At 38.6% G+C, this 19,004-nt stretch overlaps 1 protein-coding gene across 7 annotated transcripts in view; it reads left to right on the top strand.

Moving 5' to 3' along the window:
* Pals1 (protein associated with LIN7 1, MAGUK p55 family member) overlaps positions 1–16,692 on the top strand; it is a 77,724-nt gene extending 61,032 nt beyond the window's left edge. For all 7 annotated transcript variants that reach the window (XM_075947374.1, XM_075947373.1, XM_075947379.1 and 4 more), the window contains 10 exons: positions 140–286; positions 1,970–2,131; positions 3,358–3,435; positions 5,058–5,241; positions 5,913–5,984; positions 6,267–6,338; positions 7,422–7,589; positions 8,546–8,748; positions 10,788–10,898; positions 13,527–16,692. In XM_075947374.1, the coding sequence (XP_075803489.1) occupies positions 140–286; positions 1,970–2,131; positions 3,358–3,435; positions 5,058–5,241; positions 5,913–5,984; positions 6,267–6,338; positions 7,422–7,589; positions 8,546–8,748; positions 10,788–10,898; positions 13,527–13,703 (1,374 nt within the window). In that variant the 3' untranslated portion in view covers positions 13,704–16,692. The remainder of the gene's footprint in view (positions 1–139; positions 287–1,969; positions 2,132–3,357; positions 3,436–5,057; positions 5,242–5,912; positions 5,985–6,266; positions 6,339–7,421; positions 7,590–8,545; positions 8,749–10,787; positions 10,899–13,526) is intronic.
* The last annotated feature ends 2,312 nt before the right edge of the window (positions 16,693–19,004 follow it).

Here is a 19,004-nt window from a genome sequence, read left to right as displayed (position 1 = left end):
ACTGGACAAAAAAATCCTTTTATGATTATCTGGCATTTTAAGCCTTTAAGGACTTGGTCATAATACTATGTGCATGAAGAAACTAAGTCTTACTACAGTCGTGTTCTTACTTAAAATACTGTGGGTTTCTTTGAAACAGGCACTTTTACTGGCCCATGATAAGGTTGCTGAGCAGGAAATGCAGCTAGAACCCATTACAGATGAGAGAGTGTATGAAAGTATCGGCCAGTATGGAGGAGAAACTGTAAAAATAGTTCGTATAGAAAAGGCTCGTGATATTCCATTGGTAAGTGTTCCCACGTCTGATCTGAGATTTTCTTCTATACAAAGATCTCATGTGGTACACAGTTGAAGATCCTGTTATGTTCCTGGAGAGTTTTCTCTTTGTGGGTTAATTTGTTGGAGTTCAAATATGCTCTTGCTCATAACCCTTATTTGGTTGAAAAATTAATTTTATTGCCTGTCTACTCACAATTTAGTGAAAATAAAAACTTATGAAATACTTATTGAGGGTCAAAGAGCAATGACTTACTCTTTACAGTGACAGCTGGAAAATATGATCTTTGGGAGCTAGGTAGGTGGCTTCACTGGAGCATGCTTGGTCCACAAGCATAAGCATTTGAAGGTTGCACCCCAGCCCCTCTGTGAAGAGCCAGCATGGTGGCACATGTCTGTGATCCCAGCTCTCTCAGCGACAAGCAGACTCCTGAAGCCTGGCAAACCACCAGCCTAGCCAAATCAGTCAGCTTCAGGTTTAGTGACCTTGTTTCCAAATATAAAAGTGATTGAGGACTTTTGCATTGCACACACATGCACACATACACACACAAATAGGGTAGTAAAAATTTTTTTAAAAAAAGAATGTATAAGCAGTTTATATAACTAGTTTCTTCCAGGAGATTAAAACGGAAAGTTATGACAATAATAATGTAAATTCTTCAAAATTAGGTGTTTTGTAAAAGATTTGTTCATTCACTGTGTGTATATGCTTGAGTGCACATATGTGGGACACATGAATGTGCCAGGAAAAGAAGTTGTAGCCCTTGGAACTGCAGTTAAAGGGGTTGGTGAGCCGCCCTGTGTGGTTGCTGGGAACAAAGCCCGGGTCCTTTGAAGGAACAGCAAGTGCTGTTAACCACCGAGCCCCAGAAAATAAGTTTTATCTTGTTTCTTACATTTCTAGATTTTGAGTATATTTTTTCACTGTTCTTCTGATTTGTATAATAAATATTAGTATTTACTACATTTTAATGTGAACTGACTGCTATAATTAACTTTCTCTTTTTTTTGTTTTTTGTTTTTTTGTTTTTTGTTTTTTTTTTTCAAGACAGGATTTCTCTGTAGCTTTGGATCCTGTCCAGTTGTTGTTGTTGTTGTTGTTGTTGTTGTTGTTGTTGTTGTTGTTTGGTTTCTCAAGACAGGGTTTCTGTGTGTAACAGTCCTAGCTGTCCTGGAACTAGCTTTTGTAGACCAGACTGGCCTCAAACTCAGAGATCTGCTTGCCTCTGCCTCCCAAGTGCTGGGATTTAAGATGTGCACCACCACCTCCTAGCTTGATTTTTATAATTAACCACATTGCTATTTACCCCTTAGTTGTATTTTAAGAAATTATTTATAATTAGTCCCTGTGTTTATTAGTTATGCCGAGATGTTTTCTAGCTCTTGAAATAGGATCCAGAAGAAAAGAATTATGATTTGATTTTCATGTCTTTAAACACTGAGTACATTTTTCTGTTATTATATGCATCAGAAATCTGTGTGATTTTAGAATTTTAATGAGAAAAGTATTTCTGAAACAGTGTTTTGGGGGAATGCTTTGCTTTCATGTGTAATTGTTAACTGTAGCCATGTGAGTGAATTTATTCTCAGATAAAGACTGGTCTTATTAGATTAAAAAATAGGATTTAAAAATGAAATGCTTAACAAAAATTACATTTTTATGTTTAAATTAGATGTTGGGTGTTTTTAGGGTGCCACGGTTCGTAATGAAATGGATTCTGTCATCATCAGCCGGATCGTGAAAGGCGGTGCCGCAGAGAAGAGTGGGCTCTTACATGAAGGAGACGAGGTTCTGGAGATCAACGGCATTGAGATTCGGGGGAAGGATGTCAATGAGGTTTTTGATTTATTGGTACGTTCAAGCTGTAGAATAATAATTGATTCATTTAAAAACCTACTTTGTTATTAAACTAGAAGGGATTATTTCAGATCACTTTTTCAATAACTGGTGAGTATGAGTATAAGATATTGTGGCCTAACTTTACAGTATTTGTCAATTTTCCTTATTTTATGCTTGGTTTTTGTTTTGTTTGTTTTTATTTACTTTGAGCCTTATTATATAATAGCTTTATTTTTTTTCCTTTTATTTTTTAAAGATTTATTTTTATTTTATGTGTGTCTAGACATCCAGTGAATGCCTGGTGAATTAAAATTCAGTTTCTTATTCTCACTAGCTACAGTTGAACAAGATTTATTTGTGTAGTTAATGGCTGTCATCTTGAGAGATAGCCGCAGCACATTTCTGTTGAGCAAATTCTGTTGGGCAATGCTAGCATAATCAGGTACTCACTTCTAATCACCCTTATAAAAAGAGTTTTTAAGATTTGCTTATGTATAAGTGTTTTGTTTACATGTATGTATATGTTCCATGTGATACATGCCTGGTATCTGAAAAAATCTGAAAAGGCCATGAGATCCCCTAGAGCTGGAGTTACAGATGGTTGTGAGCCTCCCTACGGATGCTGGGGATCAAACCCAAATTTTCTGCAAGATCAATGAGTGCTCTTAATTGATGAGTCATCCTCTCTCTTTCCTTGGTTTCATATGAAATTCTGGCTGTCCTGGAACTTACTATGTAGACTAGGCAGGCCTCAAACTCAGAGAGATGCACCTACCCGTACATCCTAAGTACTGGATTAAAGGCATTTGCCACCACGCTCAGAATAATTGTCTTTTGAGGATGGCTTTTGATCATATTATATAGATGTACAAATTATGACTTTTCTTTTTCCTTTTTGAAGATAAGGCCTCACTTTTAATCTAGGCTGAAGTAAAACTCATTATATAGTCTAGACTGACCTTTTTGGTGATTCTGTCCCATGTCCTCCTACGTGCTGGAATTACAAACATCAACCAGTACTCCAGAGACAAACAACATTTATATTCTTAATTATTTAGCATCAGTTATTACAGTAGTATGTCTACTACCTATTGATATCTATTGTAAAACCTAGAAAATATTGATATCCATATTTTCACAAAATTGAACTAGGATCATCCTGTTTAGGGAATTTAATCATAAGATCGTGGGATGATTTTCATAAAAATTTCTAAAGTAATTCAACCTTTCTGTTACAGTCTGACATGCATGGTACTTTGACATTTGTTCTGATCCCTAGTCAACAAATCAAGCCACCTCCTGCTAAAGAAACCGTAGTAAGTAAAGTTTAAATATTTATTGTTTATTGTTCCTTGACTTCTATCTACTTTTTGGTATTAGAAACTTCACTGAATATAGTGTGTTCAAGTAAAAACAGAGAAATTGAGTGATTTTTATCTAAATAAGTGTAAAATATACAACATACTTCAGTTGCAGAATTTTTATTATTTTTGACATTGCTGTTATCATTATATGGTTACAGTTGACTTTAGCTCAGTAACATATAGAAGGTACTTTTACAAAAATTTATCGCTCATTACTGTCATGTATTGCTACATGTTGAATATTTAACTTACCTCTATTAAATGATAGACTTGATTACTGTACAACACAGCAATTTCTATTATATTTATATATATCTCCAAGAGAATTGGAAACTTATATTCACAGAACAACTTGGACATGAATATTCATGCAAATATATAATAATAAATAAGAGCCAAAAAGTTTTTTAAAAAACTTAACAATTGCTTCCAGCAATCATCATAAAGTATACTTTATCTGTCTGTACACTGAGATATTATTTGATAAAAAGGATAAAGTGTGAGTATATGCTACAACAAAGAGGAGCTTGAAAAACTTACACCAATCAAAAGGTTCATTTATATACAATATCCAAAAACAGGTAAATCCATAAAAACAGAAATTTATCAGTGGTACCTTAGATGTGCTATTGGGGAATAGGGAGAGAACAGGAATAATCCCTCGTCAGTATTGAGTGTGGGAAAGTTAAAATAGTCTAACAATATTTATGGGTGGCCTGCCTCTGCATTTACTGAAACCCTAAACTGTGTAGCATATGAATTACATTAAATGTCTGTTTTCATATCAAGAATAGAAGGTTCTCTAGGGAACCCTCTTAGATAAACAGAACTCCACTTGCAAATTGGACAAAGTACCTTTACTGTATTTCCAAACAATACCCAATTAGAGAACCATAACTTCATCAGCATCTAAATCCTCACTTTATATCCTCTTTAGCCACTATTCACTTTGTCGTCCACCCCATGCCCAGCATCAACATTGTCCTCATTTCTGGAGACACTAGTTCCTTTGTATTTTATTTTTTATAAATGGATTACATAGATTTGAATAAAATATGGTAAGGATATTTTCCCAGTTGATCATCCTGATTTAGATAATTTAGTGTGTGGAACATGCTAGTTACGTCCACCTTTAAAAGAAACACTGAGCAAGTAAGGCACAGTTGCACTGATCATGAAGTCCACTGGCTATGACAGTCCCAGGGAAACTGACTCTCACATGGGACACTTACAGAAGGACCTACCTTTTCTCAAGTGGTTTAGAAGCTGCATACCTTACTGAGGATCACTGTTTTCACAGGTCAAGCTGTTTCTATTCTGCTTCCCTTGCCCTTGATGCCCTTTGTTAGCTGTTAACAGTAACCCAGTTTGAACATCCTTCTACCTTGTAGTTTAAAGAGATGTCAACAGATGAGCTTAAGCAAATCTACCCTAAAGTATTGTGACTTAACTAAATTACTTACCTAAATTTTAGTTCATTTCTCTGCACCACTGTAACACATAAGCTACATTGTGCTGGATATTTTGTTTTACCATTGTATGTATTCTTGGACTTATTTTTACCCTTCTTTCAGATCCATGTAAAAGCTCATTTTGATTATGATCCCTCGGATGACCCTTATGTTCCATGTCGAGAGTTAGGTCTGTCTTTTCAAAAAGGAGATATACTTCATGTGATCAGTCAAGAAGATCCAAATTGGTGGCAGGCCTATAGAGAGGGGGACGAAGACAATCAGCCTCTAGCTGGACTCGTTCCAGGTAAGAGACAAGATTGAAAGCGTTTGAAGGACTGAGGGCACAGCCCAGTGGTAGGACATGTACTTAACTGTGCAGAGGCATGCAACCATAATCCATAGCATCTCCTCTCCTAATTTATTTGAAGGCAGAGATCTGAGATGAAGGTTAGTCACCTTGAAAACCTCTTGCATTAATCCACTGAGAAAAAAGTGTTTTCTACTTATTTGCAACATTTGTAACAAAGGTAGAAATTAAATTATTATCACATATACATACATGAAAACAAAAGGAGAAATATAAATGCCAGTGAATATGTATGTTGACTGGTGTCTTGGAACTAGAAAATGATAAATAATACATATGATTAGATTGATAATCTGGGTCAAAATTTCAACATTTGCAGACTAGAGGTGATTTAGCAATTGAGTGCATACTGCTTTTTCAAATTACCCAAATTTGGTTCCCAGTATCTACATTGCACTCACCACACATAGACATAATTAAAAATAAACCTTTTTGTTAAAAGGGGCATTTGTAGGCTATATAGCTTAGCTGGAATTATTCTTGTGTTGGCAGAAGGGTTAGTAAGGCAGTGTGAAAAATTACTTCTAGTGTTTTTTTTCTTTGATTAAAAATATTTTTTTATCCTTTTATCTCAACTGTTTTCCTGTTTTTTTCTCTTGGTTACTCAGGGAAAAGCTTCCAGCAGCAACGAGAAGCCATGAAGCAAACCATAGAAGAGGATAAGGAGCCCGAAAAGTCAGGTTAGATACCAGAGTCCTGGGTTTTCATCTGCACCCATGCTGAATATACACACTAGAATTTTCAGTAGAGAAAGGTGTATGCATTGAGGGAGTAAGAGAAGAGGCAGAACTCATTATCTTTAGTTGTAGGAAAAATGAAAACATTAGACATCTGCCTACAGTGTGTAGTTAATAGAAAATGACAAAATCGTTGTGTCATATACGTGTTGTATCTTAGGTCAATATGAAATAGCATTGTTTAAGGACATAAATACTGTATAACTATTTTTGATTAATCAACAGGAAAACTGTGGTGTGCAAAGAAGAATAAAAAGAAGAGGAAAAAAGTTTTATATAACGCCAATAAAAATGATGGTAAGTTCTAATCTCAAGTATAGCAGGTGTTGTATCTATAACATCTGTAATAGTCAGTTGTTTCCTGTAAGGAGTGTAGCAGGAGTTGCATTTATAGCGTCTATAATAGTCCGTTTTTCCTGCAAGGTTTGGGTTTCTTTTTCTATTTAAGGTATTTGCAAAATTATTACTTGTTTCTAATAATTTTTTCAAAAAAAGTGAAATAAAATATGAAGTTTTTGTACAAATTGGTGGCAGGCCTATAGAGAGGGGGACGAAGACAATCAGCCTCTAGCTGGACTCGTTCCAGGTAAGAGACAAGATTGAAAGCATTTGAAGGACTGAGGGCACAGCCCAGTGGTAAGACATTCTAGTTCAAATATTAAAATTTCTGCTTAAATTGTTGCAACTAATTAAACAGTTGAGTTCAAAATTAAACAAATGTAGTCTGAGCTCCATTCAACTCTATGCTGGACACTACTAAGTCTCAAAAAACTCCCTCCCTCGTGGAACTTCCAGTGCCCCTTCCTGTCACAGGCTGTTAATGCTCGCCTTTGTTCTGACTTGCTAGCTTTAGGAAGGTTACTTCACTCCTTATAGTTTGTCTTTTGAGTCATGGTTCTGAGTTAAAGAATAAATAGTACAAGTATGGTTTATTTTTAACTTGTACCTACAGGAAAGCCTTCTAGCATTCTCAGACATACTGGTTGTGGTCACTGTATGCAGACATTTATCCATGTGTTCTGTCATTATATCTGATCATGATATAATGATCATAACCCGATAAAGGGAAGTCTTTATGAAAACAACACATTCTACCATGAGCTTATCCGCTAGCAGTCTCCTGTTACAGCAGGCACTGCACACTAGTTACTTCAAATTAGACAGGCTTACTTAGACACCTCAACACCTGTCTTCCCAGCACCTGGGAAGCTGAGGCAGCAGGAGCACAAGTTTGAAGCTAGCCTGGGCTACAGAGCTAGCTCCTACCTCAAAAACAAACACATAACACCACCGACAAAACTTAGTGATTTTATGTAAGAAAGTATATCTATGACATGGCATTAATTCTTTCTGAAATCCTTAACTCTTTCTTTCCCAAAGATTATGACAATGAAGAGATCTTAACATATGAGGAAATGTCACTTTACCATCAGCCAGCAAATAGAAAAAGACCTATCATATTGATTGGTCCACAGAACTGTGGCCAGAATGAACTGCGTCAGAGACTCATGAACAAAGAAAAAGACCGCTTTGCATCTGCAGTTCCTCGTAAGTTTGGACACATTCCTATTTTCCTGTGCTTTTCTCAGAATATTAACTACCCAGGGAAAAATGTTCATTTTATTGAAATAGTATTGCCAATGAAAGAGGAAATTTGCTCAACCAAACCTGTTGGCAAATTTTTACTGAAGGTAGTTCTTGAGGAATTAAAATGCTCCTAAGTGTATGGCACTAGGGGATTTTCTAAATCAAGTTTAGTTTAGACCCCTTGCCCTATTGCTAGGAAACCCAGTTCCTGACTCTTTAGACTCTTGTTGAAGATAGAAATTTAGACCTAATTTCTGAAAACAAATTTAAGATTACATATACCTTCTCTTTTTATTTTTTTTAAGATTTATTTATTATGTACACAATGTTCTGTCTACATATTTGCCTACATCCAGAAGAGGGCACCAGATTTCATTACAGATCTCATCACCATACAGTTGCTGGGAGTTGAACTCAGGACCTCTGAGTTCAATGCTCTTAACCACTGAGCCATCTCCTCAGCCCACAGTACCTACTCTTAATGAAAATAAACTTTAAGGAAAGGTGACTTTGCAGTGCTTTACAGCGTAAACAAAATGGATCACGCAGCTAAGGTTAACTATGAAGACAATGCAAATACTTTTTCTTCATGCCTCCATAGGAACAGTGCTAAGCACACAGGCTCTTAACATCTCCTTATTTCATAATCTGTGTTATAAAGTAAAAATTCTTCCTGGCTTCATCGTTTTCCACACTGATCCATATTTGTTAATAATTATTATTAAAGATTTATTTTATTTATCTGTATGTTGGGGGAGGTATGTACAGTTAGTGCACTTGCCTGCTGAGAGCAGAAGAGGCTTGCTTGTATCCTAGGGCTGTAGGCCACCTGATAGGAGTCTTGTTAGGACCTATTCCTCCGATCCATCCCTCCAGCCCCTTGTGTTTATTGTTTTTCTCTGGTTTTGTTTGCTTAGATACAACTCGGAACAGGCGAGACCACGAAGTAGCTGGTAGAGACTACCACTTTGTTTCTCGGCAAGCGTTTGAAGCAGATATAGCAGCTGGCAAGTTCATTGAACATGGTGAATTTGAGAAAAATTTGTATGGAACCAGCATAGATTCTGTACGACAAGTAATTAACTCTGGCAAAATATGTCTCTTAAGTCTTCGAACACAGGTAAAACTAGAACATTCTTTTAGAGTGTTGAACTTGGAGGGCATTTTGTAAAGTAATCTAGTAAAACCTGTATTTGGGCTGGGCGGTGGTAGCGCACACCTTTAATCCCAGTACTTGGGAGGCAGAGACAGGTGGATCTCTGAGTTCAAGGCTACTCTAGTCTACAAAGTGAGTTCCAGGACAGGTCCCAAAGCTACAGAAAAACTCTTCTCGATAAACCAAAAAAAAAAAAACAAAACAAAACATATATTTGGGTCCAAGAATGACAGATTATTTCAGTTCTCATATAATTTTCTACTCATTCTCTAAAGCAAATATGTAGCTAACTGTAGTAGGAGCTGCGGGCTGCATTCCTGCCACCCAGCTCTGGGCCGCCTGGCTAGCTTATGTCCCGAAATAACAACACACAAATTGTATTCATTTAAACGCTGCCTGGCCCATTAGTTTCAGCCTCTTAACCCATTTCTAATAATCTGTGTAGCACCCCAAGGTGCGCTTACCAGGAAGATTCTAGCCTACATCCATCCTGGGTCCGAGCTCCATCACATCTGCCCTGGAGAGCAGAGCTGTTGAGTCTGAGCTCACTTCCTCTTCCTCCCAGCATTCGGTTCTGTTTACTCCACCCACCTAAAGGCTGGGCCAAGGCAGTTTCTTTATTAGCCAATGACCTTCGTCCATCAGCTAACTCAGTCTCTTTCACTTTCAACACAAGCGCGCATTTTGTGTGTGTGTGTGTGTGTGTGTGTGTGTGTGTGTGTGTGTGTGTGTGTGAAGCTTAAAATAGGTACTGGCAATACATTAAGTCTCTAGAGCTACCTTTTCTGGTCTGACAAAAATTAGAAAATTCAAGGGTTATTCTTAGTTTTAAAGTCCATTATTTCAACAGCCCACAAATATCACAGTCAAGACTCAGAGTTTTCTGAGTAATAAAACCTTAGATTCACCTATTTGACAGAGTATTCCAAACTTAAAATTACTAGGCAATGTTTCTTAGATTTCTATTTTAAACATTACCTTTAGAAATTCGGGGTTTTAAGGATTGTGTTCGCTATGGAAATGATTTGCTTTTTATAAATGATTCAGCTTTAACATAGAACTTTAATTAATGTGGCTGAGTCTGTTGCTGCTATCAACTCAAGCCATAAAATTAGTGGGCAAGCTGGGCATGGTGGCATATGCCTTTAATCCCAGCAGTCAGGAGAAGGAGGCAGAGGCAGGCAGATTTCTCTGAGTTCAAGGCCAGCCTGGCCTACAAAGCAAGTTCCAGGACAGCTAGGGCTAGTATACAGAGAAATTCTGTCTCTAAAAACAAAGAAAAAAAATCAGTGCACATTAGGTGGATGTACATAGATAGACATTGACTCTTGAATGACTTCCTAAAGTAGTAATTTGTTTTTTGCTTGTTTGTTTTGGGTTTGGATTTTTAGAGGGCAGAGACATTGGGTTTGTGCTATTTCAATCATAAACATTTTATTTAAGGAAACTTTTTAATTTCTTTTGAGATTCTTTATTTGGATTAACAAACATTAACAAATAAGATTTCAAATAGTTTAGCATATTAGTGTCTCTTCACATGAGAAAGGGCATGTCTGCAATCCTGCCTGTTACCGTACTTCAGCTTAAGTGTGCACGGTGATGCAGCACTAGAAAGGGTGAGTCCCGAGTCTCACTGCATACAATCCTGCTTTGGGTTGGGTATGCTTGGCCTGGGGGCCAGAAGTTTTTCTCTGGTTTTGCTTTTTAGTATCTTCACCTAGAAAGGCAACTTCCTGGACTCTACTTCCTCAAAAATGATTTTTAATGTGGTTATTATAATCCACATGATTTATTATCATACAGTTGTAATCCCTTCAATATTTTTTACCTGTTTCAGTAAATAGAACAGTAGAATAACATATGTGAATTTATATTTATATACTTTTATAGGGAATGACGTTATGATGAAATGCTTAGAAACATTATAGACATCTTAACAATATATATTATTGAGAAATAATTCGATGATAGGAGTTATTTTAAAAGACCAAATATCTTTACAGTCTTTGAAGACCCTCCGGAATTCAGATTTGAAACCTTATATCATCTTCATTGCACCACCTTCACAAGAAAGACTTCGGGCATTGTTAGCCAAAGAGGGCAAGAATCCAAAGGTAAGCTTGTCACAGTGCTGTATCATTCCACTGACGTCAAGCAAGAACCCTCCCTCACCTAATCTCCTGGAGCTGAGAAACTGTATCAGCATCACCTCTGAAGCCGATTGTTCTTTCTGTATCTCTGTATCTTGCCCCAAAACTGCCACAGCTGCAGCTGGCTGAACCATGGCAGCTCTCCAAATCAGCTGCTGCTCATCCCCCTCAATCCCTGCTGCTGACCCCAGATCTATGAGGACCTCTGGAATTCTTTAAGTCTCCTTTAATTTCCATCAAGGTCTGACATGTCCAAGGTGCCTCCTCCCCACTCCAAAGGTCTCAGCAAATCCTTGGCAATCGTCCACATTTTCAGGGTTCCAGAATTTTTTTTTTATCTGAACTTTGGTTTTTTTTTTCCTTTCATTTTTGAACATGATCTGGAACAGAAAGGGAAAAAAAGTTTTTAATTATTTTCTGTCACTGCTGAATGTGTTGATGGAGTCCATGTATATGATTGTACATTTTCCTGATGAATGAGAATCTTCCCATGTGGGCATGTGAGCATGTGCTTCTGTGACGGCCTCAAGCCTTGTCATTCTTTAAAAGTTGGGTTGGTTTTGTATCCCTTTAGAATTATTTTTACTGTGTGTGTGTATGGGTGCATGTGTTCCATGATGGCTATCAAGGTCAGAGGGGGACCCTGTCTTGAAAACAGCATGCAAACATATCAATGCAAGTGGAATAAAAGGCAACCATACACAGCACCCTCTAGCCAGCAAGTGCAGAGGGTGTTTACAAGTGTGCATGGACAGTAAGAATGTATGATGGGTCCCCCTGCAGCCCTTGGTGGCTTGACACAATGCAGACCAGCCTTACAGTACATGATTTACAACTAGTGGGTAAACACAAATCTTAGTGTTACTTACTCAGTACCAAATGTAAATCATCAGTAAGCGTCTTGTAATCTCAGTTGTGGAATCTGTCCTGAATTGAAGGGGACTTGAGAGTAGATGGTATGAAGTGATGGATGATAGGTTTTGATGAGAGGTTAATTTTTTTTCAGCTCATAAAATTTTTAGGTAAAACATTTTATCTGAGTCATGGATTATAATTTGAACAAGAAATTCAGTTATAAGGTAGTAGATGATATAAAAGACAAAGTAATGCTTTAGTTTGTTAACAACTTATCCAAGTTTTGAGTAGACAGGTTTTATACAAATGTATACTGTTTGGATAATTGATAAATACTGTTGAACAAAGCATCTTGGGTACCCAGTCACAGATTTCAAAATGGAAATCAGATAGCTATGCGAGAGTCGCCATGCTTTTACTGTGTTTTCCTGTTGCTCCTGAGTGGAAGTCATTGTTTGGGCCTAATACAGTGAAGTGTGACTTCACCATTTGGTCTGAAGTTCAATTAGCCATCTTGATTGACAAGTGCGGTTTGGGTAGTTTCCATTTCTTGACCGTGAGCCTGATTTATTGTAAGGTTCTGGATAATTTTTACGTATAGCTTTGCCTCTGGCTTGTCTCCATTAAATATCATTTCCTTTACTCGGGATTTTAAAGTAGCTCGTCTTATATTGTTTCCCAAACCCTAGTGGGATATTCTTTTGCATCTTAAACTGTCCTTTGTAGGGCCAACCGGGGCCAGTCTTGGCAGCACACACCTTTAATTCCAGCACTCAGGAGGCAAAGGTAGGCAGATCTCTATGAGCTCCATACCTGCCTGGTTTACATAGGGATTTCCAGGACTACCAGAGCCATATAGAGAAAAATTGCATGGGGGGGGGAATTAAATAAAAAATAAAACTGTTCTTAGGAGAGCCCAGTGTGGTGGTATATACTTTCTATCCCTCACTAGAAGCAGGAAGGCCAAGAGTTCAAGGCCAGCCTGAGGATACGTAACCAGATCCTGTTTTAAAAAGAAAGGGAAAAAAAAGAAAAAACAGGAAGGAAAGAATCTTTTGTACAGAGTTTTAAAGTATATTAAGTAGAATATCTCCCCCAGCTGTTATTAAATCTTGGGCTGATACAAGATTGTCTTAGTAAGAGATTGCCACATTTGTTAGTATAATCAAGACAGGGTCTCAGTATGTAGCCCTGGGTGGTTTGGAACTTACCTGCCTCTGCCTCCTGAGTGCTGAGTTCAAAGGTGTGTGCCACCAGGCCCAACAGAAGCAAATGCTCCTGTGAAGAGTGTTTTAGAGGCACTTACTCTAATCAGAAAGTGGGACCTCATATTATACAAGACGTTACTATTATTTTTTAAATATTTGTTTATGTTTGTGTGTATGGGTGTTTTGCCTGCACTTACATCTGCATCACAGGCCTAAAATCCCCTGGGAGGTCAGAAGAGGGCAACAGTTACCGATAGTTATGAACTGTCGTGTGAGTGTTGGGAACCGAAACTGGGTCCTCTGCAAGAACAGTAGCGCTTTTAACTGCTGAGCCATCTTTCCAGCCCCCAGTGTTTGAAAATGAAAGTTTTTAGGGTCTTCAAACAGCAATTGTGAAGATACTGATACGAAGGTGGCCCAAGAGAAGAGTTGGAAAGGAACTCTGGGGTCTACAGAAGAAAACCATGTAGGGACACTCCTCAGTCATGCTGTATTGTGTGTGACCTCAGTTTTTATTTTTCCTTTGCAGCCTGAAGAGCTAAGGGAGATCATTGAGAAGACTAGAGAGATGGAACAAAACAATGGTCACTACTTTGACACTGCAATCGTGAACTCAGATCTTGACAAAGCCTACCAGGAGTTGCTCAGGCTCATTAACAAACTGGACACTGAACCTCAGTGGGTGCCATCCACTTGGCTAAGGTGAAGGAGACAGCTCTTTGATTCTGTGTCACCATGTTGAACTTCATTTGGCAAACCACCAACAGGAAGATGGCCTCAGTGCTGAGAATAAGGTAGAAGGAGGCAGAGTAAGCAGCTGGCCTCTCTGTAGATCTCTTACACTAGGAAAAAGGTCCCTTATGCAGTTTGTACACAACACTCTCATCTCCTGTGCATGGCTTTAGGGACCCTTGGCTTGTTTGGAGATTTCTTCAGAGCATTTCTGATTTATCCCGGTGAAACCTTTTGTTTTCACCTTCCTGACTCTTTGCCTCTCAGTCAGATGTCCATGAAGAAATTGGTATGTATATACATAATAATACTCCATGTCTCACAGAGTTATAAATATTAACATTATTTAACACTTAACTTAAATGACTGTGGAATTACTGGGAGAAGGAGCTGTGCTTCTGTGCATGGGAATAACAGTATTTTTAAACGACTGATTACGTCATCAGAAATATTTCTCTTAAAAAGGAAAAAAAAAGGTGCCGCTTTAGTTTGGAGCGACTTTTTAAGTTTAAATTTATTTGTATGTCTTTTCATTCTGAAAAAACATTCCATCGGAAATACCAACTTTGCTGGGCATAGCAGGACATGCCTTTTGATCCCATCACTCGGGAGGCCAAGGAGGGTCTCTAAATCCGAGACTAGTCTACAGAGTGAGTTCCAGGACAACCAGGGCTACACAAAGAAGCCCTGCCTCAAAAAAACAAAAAATAAGAAAAACCAACTTTTTAATTTGGACTTCGTGGATGAGAGTGCACACCCAGCAACCTCTAGTGCAGTTAAAAGTATAGAAAAGATGCTGACATTTTTAAAGATAGAATTTTCTAAATTCTTTTAGTAAATTGTGGTGATTTGATAGCCTTGATTCCTTTTTCTGATATGAGAGTTCATATAAACTGTGTTGACCATTGAGGTTTCTTCCTCGTGATGGAAATAGTTTTTTATTTCCATAGAAAGATAATAACACATTTGACAGTTTCTGCATTTTTATATCAGAGTACAGAATTTTATCTGACTGTACTATGTATGTATCAAACTGGAAATCTGCTGTACTGTATGCTGATATTTAATAGATTAATAAATAGCTGTCTTCGGCATTGGGATATAATTTTATGCACATATACACTGAGGGAACACTGTGACAACTAACTTAGAGATCAGAAGGAAGACTTAAAATTACTGAGAATTTTAGAAAAGGACACTGGAGGAAAGTCTATTTAAGCAAATACAGTCAAGGTTTGTCCTAACAAGGTCTACCTTGTGACTGAAATACAACAGCTTGCTACATCTCAAATGTTGATTTAAAAAAATCTTAAATAGGATTCTTGTACTGTTTCTACAGCTACAGCTTTAAAATGCAGCGTCTGTAAATCCAAATGGAAAGTTAACTTGTAGTCTTCTCAAGCGTTTAAGGAAAGTGTAATGTGTGACAATGTGAATGTCTTCACTTGTGTAGCTACAGCATTTCATGTCCCCAAAGCTAAACACTGGAATGATACTCAACTGTCACTTTGCACAGCAGTTGTTGTTATGTCTTGTCAGTGCCCTTCATGTGTCTGATCTCTCTTCTAGATAATCTTACGGAACAAATTAGAGTTTGTGATGTCTTATTATGTTCAATTTTTGCATGGCTTTTGTAGTTGGCTGGCAAGTGTGTCTACTTAGAAATATTTTTTAAAATAATTTTCCTTTGGAATAAAGGAACATTCTTGGGTTGAGGGAAGGAATGCTATTATACAGCCTTGAGTCTGAACACTCCCAGTTTACAGGAGGAAAAAGCCAAATCCACACCCTTGTCAGCACTGAAGGTCAATTTACTTAGCACTTAAAAGAAATCTTTTCAGTTTTCCTCCCTCCTCAGGAATGAGCGGCACTCTATGGTCAGTAGAGCTTTGTGATCTGCATACTGAGAATTCTGACTGACAGACACTTGGTGCACACCTGTAACCTTGGCTAGGTAGAGAAGGCTGGCCTGAGCTACGCGAAACAAGTGGGAGGGGGAGGAAAGAAAAAAAAAAGATGGTTGGATTTGAGTAAAGCTGTAAGTAGTGTCAGTGCCATTGGTGACAGTGGGGTTGTATGCTCTCAGCGCAAACACAGGACCTTCACGGGCAGAGCCACCGTGCATGCTTTTAGACTGATTTTCAAGATCAGTGAGATGCTATCGTTCTCTTTACTCATATCCGTAGATGGATAGTATATACTTATCCTCAACTTTTCTAAATCCTAGTGACTATGAATATACTAATGCTCAACAAAGTCCATAAACATAGTGAAAAGTTAAGCTATGCTAACTTTAAAAAAAAGCCTTATTATATATGTAATTGTACAGCATTAGGGCTAATTCGATTCCCTATCCCTCTGTGGTTCTGATTGGAAACTTCAGTGCTAGCTAGGGAAGCCTCAGGCAGTTACAGAGTGATACTGTGGCTGGCAGGAGCATGGCTCAGTTGGTAGAGTATTGCCCAGCACGCACAAAGCCCTGGCTAGACCCCCAGCACCGGGGGTTCATGGCTGTAGTCCCAGAGTTTGAAAAGTGGAAGCAGAAGGATCAGCAGCTACATCAGCCACATGGACCCTGTCTCAGAAAGAAAGTAGATAGTATCAGCTGATGACATATCCTCGGGAAATCCAAACAAGGAAGTACTGGCATTTCTTTAGTCTTCCTATGTCAGAACAAATTAGTATTTAGACTGGTCCAGGTTAGCTTTCTGTGAAAATCTAGGGTATGGATTGTTTTTCTTCCCTCGTGGCCTAAGGAGTAATTATTGACAAGGAATGATTTGAATGTAATTTTTGTGAGTGTGTGGAAACTATTAACCAGGGATTTATCCTGTATGAAGGTAATCACTCTGACATTAATTGATCTCCCTTTGTACTGTCTTGTTTCTCCACTGTTCTCTTGATGTCATACTGCACACTGTATTGTAAAAATAAAAAGTAAAACTATATTTAAAATCATAAAAGCCACTAAATACTTTTTTATTTTATTCCTATCCAAGGTTTGTATACATCCATTCCTCTTCCAAGGGTTTGTTGGAAGCAACACTGCTGGAATCTCTATACAAATTATAGTATAATTTGTCATGGGTTGTCCTTTAATGGCATAGTGGCCAGTCCTATTTCTTATTGGTTGGAACAAACAAGAAACTTTTATTTTTTTGAGACAAGGTCTCTCTACAGAGTCCTGGCTGTGCTGGAACTCACTTTGTAGATCAGGCTGGCCTCAAACTCACAGAGATCCGCCTGCCTCTGCCGGGATTAAAGGCGCGTGCTACCAGACCTAGCCTTTAAACCAAAACTATTGAAAATAGCCAACTCAGAGTTGAGGAAACAAAACTCTCAGAAGAGGTATATGATAGACTAACTTAGGGGAGGCCAGAGATTTGAGAGTATCTGAGTTGATGGCACATACTTCATTTCTCCTGCTGTTTATCTCCCGAAGATCACAAATCATAAACAAAAGTTTCATTGCATAGATTCAACCTGCCGTGCTCCAGCTTCCTTCTCTATTCCTGGCCTTTCCCCTTTGGGTCGGCTCACTCCTAGCCAAACTCAGCAACATTACCCACTATTTAATCTTGATTTTTTAATGTGAAGCAGCCATAAAGTCATCTCAAGTTTTAGCTGAACATGATGGTGAATGTCTACAATCCCAGCACTCAGGATTTCCAGACCACCCTGGAATATAATAAGACCCTATTTCCAGAGGAACTCACTTGTTGATCTGCAGACAGTTGAGGCAAGCCCAGTGAGTACCAGAGCTTTACCAATGCTACATGAGAAATCCAAATTCCTTTGGTTCAGTGCTTTCAAGTAAATAGATTTCCTTAAAAATAAAAGCACGAAATGTGGCGCTCTTCAAACTAAAAGCAAACCCGAGTGCTCGAGGAGTATGCCTCGGAAATCAAGACTCACTCTGACTCACGTTCATTCTACCTATATAAGCTGCTCGATTTCTCCATGTGCACAACTGAAACGGTACAGTTTACACCTCAGCAAGATACTGGGAAGATGATTGCAGAACAGTGTTACTCAGCTACTTGGCTACTGAACTGACTCCGAGCCTGGCATTTTCTCCTTAGGAGCCACATCTTGTTTCCTACAAATCAGCTCCTCCAAGACAGACTCTCTTGGTCTTAAATATGGAATTTTAAATATGGAAGAGATAAGAAGGATAAAAAGGATGTGGGCTGGGAGATTACTAAAAGGTTTGCCAAGAGTGTCTGAGTTCAATACCCTGCCAGGAACCCATGTTAAAAAAAAAAAAAAAAAGACAGTATGGTAGTGGATGCTTTTAAAACCAGCATGGAGAAACAGAGACAAGTCCCTGGGGCTTGCTAGCTTGCTAGTCTAGTCCACTTGGCAAGTCAGTGGGACTCTTCCAAAAAAACAAAAAAAACCCAGATGGTCCTAAGGAATAGCTCCTAAGTTTGTCCTCTGGCCTGCACATGCAAACATGCACATGCACACACCAAAGACGACAAAAAGTTAAGTGTGAACATCTGAAGGTAGGGTGAGTGAGAGGGCTCAGTGGATGGAGGTTCCTGACCCCAAGTCCCACAGCTGGAGTTCCATCCTGGGACCCACATGGTGAAAGGGAAAAACTGTGAACTGGGGCATACACACTCCTCCGCCTCTACACACCAATACACACAATAAACACACTCCTCCACCTCTACACACCAATACACACAATAAACACACGCTCCTCCACCTCTACACACCAATACACACAATAAACACACGCTCCTCCACCTCTACACACCAATACACACAATAAACACACGCTCCTCCGCCTCTACACATCTATACACAATAAACACACGCTCCTCCGCCTCTACACACCAATACACACAATAAACACACGCTCCTCCGCCTCTACACATCTATACACAATAAACACACGCTCCTCCGCCTCTACACACCAATACACACAATAAACACACGCTCCTCCACCTCTACACACCAATACACACAATAAACACACGCTCCTCCACCTCTACACACCAATACACACAATAAACACACGCTCCTCCGCCTCTACACATCTATACACAATAAACACACGCTCCTCCGCCTCTACACACCAATACACACAATAAACACACGCTCCTCCACCTCTACACACCAATACACACAATAAACACGCTCCTCCACCTCTACACACCAATACACAATAAACACACGCTCCTCCACCTCTACACACCAATACACACAATAAACACGCTCCTCCACCTCTACACACCAATACACAATAAACACACGCTCCTCCACC

The sequence above is a fragment of the Microtus pennsylvanicus genome, chromosome 14 (assembly GCF_037038515.1).
Source record: "Microtus pennsylvanicus isolate mMicPen1 chromosome 14, mMicPen1.hap1, whole genome shotgun sequence".
Classification (NCBI taxonomy): domain Eukaryota; kingdom Metazoa; phylum Chordata; class Mammalia; order Rodentia; family Cricetidae; genus Microtus; species Microtus pennsylvanicus.
This window is presented reverse-complemented; position numbering and strand designations above follow the sequence as displayed.